We start from the raw sequence: 12,404 nt of genomic DNA, 5'->3' as shown, positions 1-12,404 counted from the left end.
GACTCTCGGCAGTCAGGCGGGCGTCTGAAGCGTAACGAGTCCCTTGGCCCTTCTGAAAGCCCCTCGGCCTGTCTCTCCGTGCTCCCTCTTTCAACGTCGCCTGAAAGGAGGGGGAGAGGCTGGCGCCGTGCGACCAGCCAATGCCCCGCAGGCCCCCCACAAGCACACGCAGAACCTTTGCGGTCAGCCACCATGGCAGGGACCTGCTCGAAGGCCCAGCGAAGTCAATGTAAAGACTCACACTGACCGCAGCGGGCTCTGGGTCAGCCCCACGTTCCTACGACTCCAACGGCAGCACAGAGGAAGAGGGCGATTTCTTACCCAGTGATGGGGCTTCATCGCAGCAGCCACTTTCGGCTCACGATCATATTCCAAAGTGACGTTGGTGTCGCCGCAGGTCCCACGCTTCGTTCTCAGGTGAGCGGCCCGGTACACCGCGTGCTCCCCCTGATCGTCGCCTCCCAACGGCTCGATTAAATAGACCGTCCGGTTGGCCCAGAAAAAGCCACTGCAATGAAACAGAGGCAACGTGAATTTGTGTCCGGCATCCGGTCGGAAAAAGGGCTTTGCGCACTTTCGCAGAGGACGCACGGGGGTCTGCCCCTGTACCGGGCACGGAGCTGTGTACAGGCCCACCAATGAGCATTGGGCAAGGGGACAGCTGCCCCAGGGCCCAGTGATTCAAAGGGAGGCGTTCCAGGCTCCTTTAAAGTGCCACGAAAGCACCGTTCGCCCGCTCCACGCCGCGCTGAGGAAGGAGGGGTGGTCTCAGCGGCGCTGAGGGATGACTATCCTCGGCCCTGCTCCTTCCACCCTTGGGCCCTCCCCTTCTGGGGGCGTGAGGCCGTGCCCGCCTCCCACCTTGCCCTGCGGTCCGCTGTTACTGTCAGCCCTACAGGCAAGGTGGGAGACGTAGTATCTTTGATTGGCCCAATTTCCACGGGTGCAAGAGAGTAAAACTTTTGAGCTTACACAGAGGTCTTCCCCGGCTGGAAAACCAACTCCACGTGTCGCTGTTAAACACAAGTTTTGACCAGATTATTTAGCGTGAGCAGCGACAAAGTGACCCACAAGGAGGACGCAGCTGTTTTTCAAACAGACAGAGCTCGTCTCTCAGCCAGGGAATACCACGTTCCTTACATGTCCCTGGAGGTCACATACGGGTAACCGGGACTATCAGCCAGTCACGCGTACGCCACGGTAGCCTCGTCCTTGGCGAGGCGACCGACGGGCCACGGTGACCTGTCTCTTGGCAGGCCGTGTGTACTAAACTGGGATCTTTTCAAAAGGAAAATCTAAACAGAACCGCCGGCTCCGAATTCAGCGCTAGCCTGGGCTTTCAACGATCGCTCCCCCGTGTCACAAGCCGTCGAGAGAGAGAGAGCAGCAAACCTGGCCCAGGTCCTGTCTCTGTAACACAGGGAAAAGGTGGAACAGGGCCAGGAAATCCCTAATAAACACACATATCCCAAGCTAATGAGCAAAACAGCTACCGTATACCAGCAAGTTTCAGAGATCCATGGCCTCAGGGGCCAGAGAGGCCAACGGTACATCCAGCGGAGCCTAAAAGAACAGCGATTGCGCATAAGATTCGCTCTCAGAGAAGCTAACGTGACGATGAGGCGAATCCTACTTTCAGGTGCAAGCTAAAGGACTGCCCACGGCGGGAGGAAATTCCTGCTGGCCCGTGCACAGGTAGAAAAGGGAACCTTCCTCCAAACCGCCGCAGCAGCCACAGTGGCCTGAAATGGTGGCCAAAAACTAGACCAGACTCCCAGTACAACTGGCTCAATCCGGTGCGGAAGGGAGGAGAGAGGCTGCACGAGAACCGCTGGGAGTCCAATCAGAAAGGTGGGCCACCTGGCTGCGTGTACAGTGAAGTGACCAGATGACCAAGTCCTATTGTCCTGTTGTATTTGTACAGTCTTCACGAAGATTAAAATTAACTAAAAATAAAATGACACAAACTATGATCAAAACGTAGCTGCCGATCAGTGTTAGAAACAGGGATCAGACAAACAGATCTAAGGGGACATATTAGTACAGGTCCGTTACAGGTTGCGCCTCTCTAGCCCAGCACCCTTGGGACCTGACCGGTGCCAAACCAGAGAATTTGCCGATCCACGGAACGTCAATCCTGTCTCACGCAGGGATCGGCAACGCCCCCGGCACACGTGTCGCTCTGGCCAATTTCCATTGGCACATGAAGTGGGAGCTCAGCCCCGCCCCTCCTACCCCATGCAGCCAGGAGCTCGCTCCAAGCCACGGCGCTCGATAGTAACACGAGACCAGCTTACGCCACCAACCGCCCCCTGCACGGTAAAGCTCTGCATTTTGACTGATTCATTACTGAAGCTGTAGGACTATTAGTGACTTCAAAAAGCGTCACCGGCGCTCAGACCGTACATAGAGGTCTAAAGGCCAAATTGCAGCACTCCCCCTCAGGAACGTTTCTGACCTCTGATCTAGCGACATCATCAACATGTCCACCGCTCACGGGGCTCTGAGAAGGCATTTAGGGGTAAATTACAGCAAAATAACAGCATAGAGCACTGAGAGCCAGGACTGGTGGCTGTAAAAGAATGTTACAAAACTGTGGGAAACTTGGCCAGACCCACGATTAACAGACAGACCACAGATGTTGTGGGAGCAGAGAGTGCTGGACTAGAGAGGTTCATCCTGTACTTCCTGGAGATTCTTGATGTCTTGCGTGGAAAAAAACTTCCTGGGCTCATTTTTGCTAAGGCTGATGCGAGTGGGGCGGTGAGCTGGCTTAGTCATAACGTTACCAATTTTATTCTCGTCTCCAAAACACCCAGATGGCAGCAGCACACGCACCAGGGAACTAAGCTGCGATCGCTAACAACGATATAACTCCCGTATGACTAATTCAATGAGCGACAATCGCTTCGGCTCAGTTTATTCACCATTTCCTCTGGAAATATATTGCATTTCCTGCCCCTCCACAAAGGAATCCTCGTATTTTTTGTTTTTCGAGCTGACGGTGGAAAAGCAGAAGAGGTATTTCAAAGCCCCCTTGGCATACGTTTGCTCTGCACACCTTTTCACGTCGCAAGCCAAAGACAAGCTTATCAGCCCAGCCGTAAACTCTAGATTTGCACGGGAGAGATTAGGGTTCCCTGACCGTCGTTCTGGGAAATACCGATAGAGGTTATTGAGGCTGTTAACAGACGATTGCGATCTTCACATGCAAGAGCCATTTAGCTGAGACTGTACAGCAGATTTGATAGCCGGAGTTACAGGGAACAGCAGAGAAACACACCTGCAGCTGTATACTTCAAGGAGAATCTATTTAAGATCCTACGCTCCAGGACGTAGGAGCGGAGAGGCCGACTACCACTACTCTACGGCGTGACGGACAGCGTCACCAATTCTCAAGTACCGGTAGTAGCTACGTTGGGAGAAAACACCCCTGGGTTGCTCGACGGAAGTCAGCGGGTCAGATTTAGAAGCAACAGGTGAGGAGATGTAAGCCAGCCCTGCCTAGAATCTCACTCGCAGGGTACGTCTTCGCCGCACGGCAGATCGACCCGGTGAGGGTCAATCTGGGGCTCAATTTCGCACGCCTGGTGCGGATGCACACAACTGCATTACCGGGGGCTCACAGTCGACCCCTGCGCTTCTCAATCTCACAAAGAGTAGGGCAGAGATGCGAGGACGGCCAGGTTAAGTCGATTGTAGGTAAGTCGATTCCAGCTACACAATTATGGTAGTTAGAATTGCGTATCTACAATGAACTTTAGTGTCAAGTGTAGACCTGACCTTAGCTACACATAGCCAAGCGTAAGCAAGCCAAGCAATTACTATAGCTCACGCAGCAAGGAGCAGCGGGAAGGCATACGGAGAGCTGATATTTAATACGCGGGGAGGATGTTGTTGCTTTTCTGGCTACGCTCCACCCTTCCGGGAAAGTCACAGCCACGCTGAGACTGATGTGTAAAGAGGGCAGAAGCAGAGGAGACGAGAAGAACATCTGTACAGCCCCCGGAAACCTGCCTCCCAGCCCACGTCCGCACTCCTGGACTAGTGGAGCTCACGCTAAGGCTCTAAAAATAGCTGTGTGGCAGTGCGTTAATGTTACGGTGCAGGCTGGCGCTTAGGTTCTCAAGCTCACCCCCACCCGTAGACTTCAGAGCCTGAGAGCACTGCCTGTACAGTTATTTATAGAGTGCTAATTCAAGCACAGAACTGCTCCGAGTACATCGACCAGGGCTGGGAGGTGCACTTCTGTGGCTGCGTAAACCCTTCCGAAGGGCCCCTAGCTCGGTGGGGCACGCGCTTGGAGCTGCTGGGGGACAGCCAAAGTTCCACAGGTTGGCACGTTGGCCCGATACCTTCTCTTGTATAATTGTCCTTTTGCATCACAGGGAGAAATAATTTCAAACTCCCAAGGCGCTGACTGGTGGGAGCAGCCGCGGAAAGCTGGGACATGTGCAGGAGCAGATGATCTGTGGGAGCAAACCATCTGGGAAGAGTCTGAAATGTCAGCGTGCCGGCTAACGCTGCTCCACTGTGACGTGGCCGGTCGAGTAGAGCACGACTTGCGTGACGCTCCCTCAGGACGACGGCCGGCCGCCTGCTTTGTCCGCCACGTGCAGCACTTTCTGGAAAAGGAGCCTGTCCTGGCAGGGGATTGGAGCCAGGATGGGCCGGTAGCCTCCACACGGGCGCCCCCGTGAAGTGCTGTACGCAGCTTGGCGGCTGACAGCAGTAAAGTCCTGCTGCTCCTCCCCGCCACTGCCGTGGGGTCGCTCCCAGGAGCCTCCTGCTCGCGGTGCCGGGAACAGAGAAGGGAACGAGGCGGGGCCGATGTCAGGCTGTCTCCCCGATCAAGCCCGTCACTCCGTAGCCCTCTCCGCAAAACAGGTCTACGGTGCTGCCTTGTAGAGCGTGAGGCTGCACGAACCACGTCGTGAGGACTTGGCCACGAGCTACTTCACCATCGGAGACGACCACTGGGGGGACTGTCCGCTTGCCTCTGCCCTGCCCCCTCCATGCCACTGCTCTTTGTATGCCCCCGCTTGTCCCCGCCCGCGCCCCTGCCCCGCTCTCCGCCCCGCCTGGGCCCACAACTGTATGTGTGGGGCAGATCTCCTCCCCGCACAGAGCAGCACAGCCTAGGAGTGGCAAGGGGAGGCCCCCGCACACAAGGGAAGCGGTGCAAGGGTGGGGACAAGGCTGGACCGTGGGGGGTGTGGCCCCCCGGGGACTCCCACACGTTGCCTGCGATCCTCACTTACTAACAAGACATTCCGCCGCCTGGCTCTACCACCTCGACCCAGCTTCAGGACCGGCACTGCCGAGTGCAGTATTCAGTGGCTTCAAATTGTTCCAAAGCTCAGCCCGTGCGCGTCCCCACCGCCCGTCGTCTGCTGAAAGAAACGGCCCCGGCGCCCAGCCGCTCTCCGACACGAATTCTCGGGGGGGGAACTGGGCGCGTTCGCATCAGGCAGCGTTTTGCAGCGACGTCACGTGCCGCTAAGTGAGGAGCCGCTGTACCGTTTGCAGGAAAACCGGGAGTTTGCTACTTCTGCGCTTCCAGCTGGACTGTGCAGCGTTCTTTCCACCCCGGCACCCGGTTGTTTCCCAATACACAGGGAAATCCAACAGCAGCAAGCCCGCCACACCCTCCGGGTGGAGCTGGGCATGTTTTGCACAGAAGTTAGCAGGCATCTGGTCTGAGACACCAAAGTTCACCCTCGCGGGCAGGGTGTATTGGCCCATTTACTTCAGAGCTGATTAGCTCAGCTGTCTCGGGCCCCAACTCACTCCCAGGGAAGTAACTGGGGAATTCTGCCATGGCCATCAATGGAAAACAGCTGGGCCCCCTGTGAATCATGCCAGGAGCTGGAGCTGGTCTGTCTGTTCACCTAGCACTGGGAGCTGCTCTGCCTGAGCACCAAGGCGGGGCAAAATCTCCTCTTCTCCAGCCTCCAGAGCGGAGCAAAGCTTCTCCCCAGACGCCGACGCTCCCCAGCCCCCTGCCCTGCGCCCCGCGCATTCCATCCCAAATTACATTTCTTAGTGGTACTGCCACATCACAACAGTGTCATAACTCCGTAGACACTGCAGGACCGACCTCCCCTGTTCGAACAGAGACAGGACAACCTACTTCCAGTCCTAGGGGAGGTATCAGTGCACCGACCGAACGGTCTGGAAGAGGCAATGCATCCACGATACAACAATACACCCACGTTTTCAGCACCTCTGGTGCCGTTTCGGACTTCAGTATTTCTTCACGCCTTGCACGGTCAACCCGCGGAACTCCTCGCCAGAGGATGTCGTGAAGATCAGGGCTTTAACCGAGTTCAAAGAAGAGCTAGACAACTTCATGGAGGTTGGGTCTATCAATGGCTCGTAGCCAGGATGGGTAGGAATGGTGTCCCTACTCTCTGTCAGAGGATGGAAATGGGTGACGGCGGAGGGATCGCTCAACGATCACCTGTTCTGTTCACTCCCTCTGGGGCACCTCGCACTGGCCGCTGCCAGAAGACAGGAGATGGAGTCTGACCCGGTCTGGCTGTTTTCACGTAACCCCACAACCTCCTACTCTAAGGCCCCCCCAGAGAGGTTGCGATATGGCAGCACCAGTGCAAAATTCAAGTTCGCTTCACCCCTGCACAGAACCAGGGGGAGCAGAGTCTCCAATGGGAATAGAAATGGAGGCAAATCGCTGCTGGGCAGATTAGAAAGCAGCGCCGGTGCCTCCCCTCCATCCCCCACTGCCCAGCGCTCACTCTCCTGCGCTGCTCTCGCCACCTCTTTCTCCTGGAAAAAGCAGCATCAGAAACAGCTCACTCCCCCTACTCCCACCATGCACCCAGAGGGGTGTTCTAGGCTCCTTCCCAGGAGGAAAGAGCAGTGGAGGGCAGGCCAGGCTTGCAGCCACTCCCTCAGCCTGGTGCAGCAGTCACAGCAGGAAGAGTTGCGGGGCAGGGGTAGGAGGGAGAAAGCACAGACAGCGGAGAAAGGAAACAAAGCCCAATGCGTCACTGGAGGGGGAAGTTGCCCAACTTCCCTACAACGAGCACATCTGCCCCTTCAGGACGTGAAGCCAGCCAGCCAGCCAGCCCTGTCCCAAGGTGGAGACCAGCCAGCCCTGTTCTGAGATGGACTCCAGCCAGCCCTGTAAGCTGGACACTTGTGCGGCTGCTCAGGAGAACAGTCAGAGGCCACCCAGGTGACCAGCAGAGCACCCACAGCTAGGCTGTGTGTTTCTCCTGGGGGTGCACATCCGCACATGCCTCAGTGCACAGAAAACATCTATTCTGCCTGAGCATGGAAAGGACCACAGTGAACATGGTGGTGAGCCTGTAAAAAGAGCTGTCTGGGCCAGGTGGGAGAAAGCCAGGGGACTGCCTTATGAATACCTGGTGCAGGTTAAAGGGTACAAACAAAGTCAGTTTGAGGAGAGGATGGGAGGGCTCCTGCGGCAGGTTCAAAAGCAGGGGAAAGCTGGAACCACCATGGTTTGTTACCTAGTCTCTTGTACAATGCATGGGAGGGGGACGACAGAGGCACCTAAGAATGAAATCCACGGAAGCCAGCGCTCCAGAAGGGGAGCTGCTTAAACTCACCAAAGCCTGACCCCGGGACAGAGCTCAGCACCACGCACGCTGTCCGGGGAGAGGCAGGGCAGCCGTCGGCGCGAAGAATTGAGGCTGAAACGTGAGCTTCCGAAGACACGACCGTCAAGAACAAAGGCGAGGGCTGAATGGACTTGGGAACGGTGTCAACTCACTGCACAGGAGAGGTGAGGAATGCTTGTGCAGTGCTGCTGCCTTTCCTGCACGTGAAGAGGAGCAGGCAATTCCGGCTGAGCCTTCAGCCTGGAAGGGATCCAGCCCGCAGTCCATAAGTTGAAGTCTGAGACGGCACCCCTGAGGTGCTGAGAACATGGGTTTATGGCTGCACCGTGGATGCACAGTCAGTCTCTTCCAGACGATGTAGTGCACTAATTTCACCCTGGCCTCTGAAAGTAGGTTATCCTGCCCCTGTTACCAAAGGGCTCCTGCCGCAACGACCGGGTTCTTACACTCTTCTTAGCCCCAGGAAAAGTCTTCGCTACTGTGTTAACGTCTTTGGTGAACAATGCACTTCCTGGCAAAGACGGGCTTTTCAGTGCCACTTTAGACAGGCTGTTCTACCATCGATCCGATCTTTACCTTGAGACAGCTTTTAGAGGGGAGGAGTAAATTTACTAAGCCACGTGCAGCTCTCTTTCTAGGCTTCCGTCAGGCCTTGGATTCACCATGTGACCCAAAGGCCCATTGGTGCCAGCTGGCAAAGGTTTCATTGTTCCTTAAATTCGACGCCCATCTTAGACCTGACAAACTTACTACACCTAGGGTGCGTCTACACTAGCCGGCTACTTCAAAGTAGCCGGCACAACGTCAAAATAGCACGCGTCGCATCTACGTGTGCCGTGAGCTATTTCGACGTTGAAATCGACATTAGGCGGCGAGACGTCGAAATCGCTATTCCCATCCAAAGATGGGAATAGCGCCCTACTTAGACGTTCGATGTCAAAGTAGGGCGTGTGTAGACGATCCGCATCCCGCTACTTCTAATTAGGGGGATCCTCCATGGCAGCCATCAGCTGAAGGGTTGAAAGACGCTCTATGCAGCCCCTGCGGGGCTCTGTGGTCGCCACATGCAGCAGCCCTTAGCCCAGGGCTTCTGGCTGCTGCTGCTGCAGCTGGGGGTCCAAACTGCATGCACAGGGTCTGCAACCGGTTGTCAACTCTGTGGATCTCATGCTGTGCAGGGCAAGTGTGTCTGGCAGAGGCCCTTTAAAGGAGCAGCCTGGGGCTTTGCTGGCCCCTTATTTCGACAGGGAGCGCTTGTGTGTGCGGACGCTCCCCGCTTCCTTCCGGGGCGGTTCCTTTCGACGTTCCCCGTCGCTACTTCGACGTGGAAGGTCGACGGCACCGGCCCTGGAGGACGTGGAGACGATACGCGTCGAAGTAGCCTATTTCGAAGTAAGGTCATCCTTACTTCGAAATAGGCTATTTCGACATAGCGTGCTAGTGTAGACGTAGGCCTAATGCAATACTTTAATGGGATTTATCCACAGAGGCTGCCATGTAAGGTCTCTTTGGAAAGCTCGTAACTTACCCACACGCACATCTTGCAGTGATTATGTGAGTACTGATAATATTTAAGGAATAAGATAACTATATCAAAAGTTATGTTCTTGGAGTAAGAGTTAGTCAGCAGGTAAACGTGAGAGTCACCTGGGCTGTGTCTACACGTGCACGCTACTTCGAAGTAGCGGCACTAACTTCGACGTTAGGCGGCGAGACATCGAAGTCGCTAACCTCATGAGGGGATCGGAATAGCGCCCTACTTCGATGTTCAACGTCGAAGTAGGGACCGTGTAGACGATCCGCGTCCCGCAACGTCGAAATTGTGGGGTCCTCCATGGCGGCCATCAGCTGGGGGGTTGAGAGACGCTGTCTCTCCAGCCCGTGCGGGGCTCTATGGTCACCGTGGGCAGCAGCCTTTAGCCCAGGGCTTCTGGCTGCTGCTGCTGCAGCGGGGGATTCATGCTGCATGCACAGGGTCTGCAACTCGTTGTCGGCTCTGTGTATCTTGTGCTGTTTAGTGCAAGTGTGTCTGGGAGGGGCCCTTTAAGGGAGCGGCTGGCTGTTGAGTCCGCCCTGTGACCCTGTCTGCAGCTGTGCCTGGCACCCTTATTTCGATGTGTGCTCCTGTGGCGCGTAGACGTTCCCTCGCGGCGCCTATTTCGATGTGGTGCCGCGCAACGTCGATGTTGAACATCGACGTTGCCAGCCCTGGAGGACGTGTAGACGTTATTCATCGAAATAGGCTACTTCGATGTAGGCTTCACGTGTAGACGTAGCCCTGGTGATGTAATGCAAAGCTCAGGCGTCTGCCCTTAATCCTTCCCAGAAGAGTGAACAGACAGCTACAACACCAACTACAAACAATAAAAACCACTTGACTATGAAGATGACCAGGGACCCTCCTGCCAATAAAGACAAAGGACTGATTCGGTATATCCCAGGGTGAAGAAAGACTCCGCATCCATTCACCGAGGAGACATCTTGCTGAGCAGGAGTGTTTGATAAAAGAGTGGATCCCGGGAAGCTAGCCAGCTCTGCAGCAGATTGAGCTATGGGGGTGTGTGTGGGACCTACATGACTAGCTAGGAGAGGTAACTATTAATACAGCGCAAACCCGAGTTCACATTCTTTACAATTTTGGTTTACACGGTAGCAATTTGTTTCCGTCACTTTCTCTTGTTTCTCACGGAATCTCTATTTCTTCTTAATTAAACTCTCCCTTGTTTTACTACAAGTGCTCGCAGGGGCTGTGCGCAACACAGGAGCAGTGGCTTAGGGTAAAACAGGGCTACGCTGCTCTTTGGGAGACCAAGATTCTGGGATTTCTGAGAGAAGTCAGAATCAGAGGCTGATATCACAGAGGAGCGCTTCACGGGACTCAGAGACCGAGGTGCACCTTAGGTTAACCCGCCGGTCTCCGAACTGGCATTCGGGTGCCTGAATCCCTTTGTGGGTCTGAGCCATGGTCTAAAAGAGCAGTGCTGAAACACTGCCAGGATCAGGGGCAGGGCAATACAGCCGATACATTTATAGGGAATTATCTTCCTCAAGGGTCTGCAAAAGATTGTTGGAGAAACCAACAAACGGGATCCTAAAGAAAGGGCCTGAACAGACTCTGGGCAGGCCAATGGCCCCATTGAGGATGAGCCCTCATTTACGGGGCTGGGGGCCACTGACGCACACACAAATCACTCAGGGGCAACTCAAGTGAGACGCAAACAAAAAAAAACCTCAATCCCCCCAAAATCTCACTGCTGTGGACCCCAACTGACAGACAAGAAGAGAGACGCTCCCCTCGCGCCCCATCCTCAGCCCCTAGGTGGCCCAGGGCTAGTACATTTTGTGGGCCCTTCGACACTGTGGGGTGGGGTCAAAAATGAGGGGTGCAGTGTGGGAGGGGTCTGCCAGGAAGTGGAGTTGAGGTGAGGGTCCGGGCGGGCGGGAGGGAGTACATGTCTGCCGGGCAGGCACAGGGTGCAGGAGCAGGGTCTGAAGGGAGGGGGCAGGAGAGCAGGGGGAGGGTGGAGAGGCTGGGTGGGAGGGAGGTGGCAGGAGGGGCACCGAGTCCAGATGAGGGGGACGCCGCTTACCTGGGCGGCACATGGTTCTGCGCCCCCTCCCCACTGCTCCCGGGCACCACCTTCCGGTCTCAGACTGGCCAGAATTCCGACCAATCAGAGTGGCAGGATAAAGCCTCCAGGAACTGCTGCCGCTGCTGCTACTTCCCCTCCCGCTCCCCTGGCCAGGGGAACAGCAGCGAGCAGCGGTGGCACTGCATGGAGCTCCTTCCTACCCCGGGCACCCCAGCAGAGCCCTGGTTGGCCTGATCCAGCCCGCAAGGGTTGGGGCTCCCCACCCTGGCTTTGGGTCTCTGAGCCTTCAGGGGTTTCGTTTCCAGCCTGTCCTCCACAGCCAGGAGCAAAACTGACTTCTTCCCCTCAATGAAAGGTGAAATTCCACCCTCAGTCACCTGACTCCAGCGGGTGGGGCTTTGTACAGGCTTAGCCATGGCGTGAGGGCTGGCCACGCTGGTTTGAAAGCACTCCCACAGAATCACAGAACACTAGAACGGGAAGGGACCTCGAGAGGTCATCCAGGCCCCTGCCCTCATGGTAGGACCGGTCACCATCTAGACCTCCCCCGACAGATGTCTAACCTGCTCTTTAATCTCTCCAGAGATGGAGATTCCACAACCTCCCTTGGCAATTTATTCCACTGTTTGACCGCCCCGACAGTGAGGAACTTTTTCCTAATGTCCAACCTAAACCTCCCTTGCTGCAGTTTAAGCCCCTTGCTCTCCTTGTCCTATCCTCAGAGGCCAAGGAGGACAATTTTTCTCTCTACTGCTTGTAACCCTCTTTCAGGTACTTGAAAACTGCTATCATATCTGTCCCCACTAAGTCTTCCCTTGTCTAAATCAAAAAAGCCCAGTCCTTTCAGTCTTCCCTCATAGCTCACGTTCTCTAGACCTTCAGTCATTCTTGTTGCTCTTCTCTGGACCTTCTCCAATTTCTCTACACCCTTCTTGAAATGTGGTGCCCAGAACTGGAGACAACACCCCATTTGAGGCCTAATGAGCGCGGTGTAGAGCGGACGAATGACTTCCCATGTCTTGCTCTGAACGCTCCTACTAATGCATTCTAGAATCACATTTGCTTTTTTTTTTTTTTTGGCAACAGTCTCACACTGTTGACTTATTTAGCTTGTGGGCCACCATGACCCCTCAGTCCCTTTCCCCATGTCGGCACACTACTGTTCTGCACAACATAGCCCGTGTGTCCTGTAAGCCAGCAG

At 55.4% G+C, this 12,404-nt stretch overlaps 1 protein-coding gene across 2 annotated transcripts in view; it reads right to left on the bottom strand.

Moving 5' to 3' along the window:
• Positions 1 to 12,404, bottom strand: part of ADAM8 (ADAM metallopeptidase domain 8) — a 74,140-nt gene that overhangs the window by 41,181 nt on the left and 20,555 nt on the right. For both annotated transcript variants that reach the window (XM_074999993.1, XM_074999994.1), the window contains exon 6: positions 322 to 508. In XM_074999993.1, coding sequence (XP_074856094.1) covers positions 322 to 508 — 187 coding nt within the window. The remainder of the gene's footprint in view (positions 1 to 321; positions 509 to 12,404) is intronic.

The sequence above is a fragment of the Carettochelys insculpta genome, chromosome 7, assembly GCF_033958435.1.
Source record: "Carettochelys insculpta isolate YL-2023 chromosome 7, ASM3395843v1, whole genome shotgun sequence".
Classification (NCBI taxonomy): domain Eukaryota; kingdom Metazoa; phylum Chordata; order Testudines; family Carettochelyidae; genus Carettochelys; species Carettochelys insculpta.
Note: the sequence above shows the minus strand (reverse complement) of the source record. Positions and strands in the feature narration are given on the sequence as shown.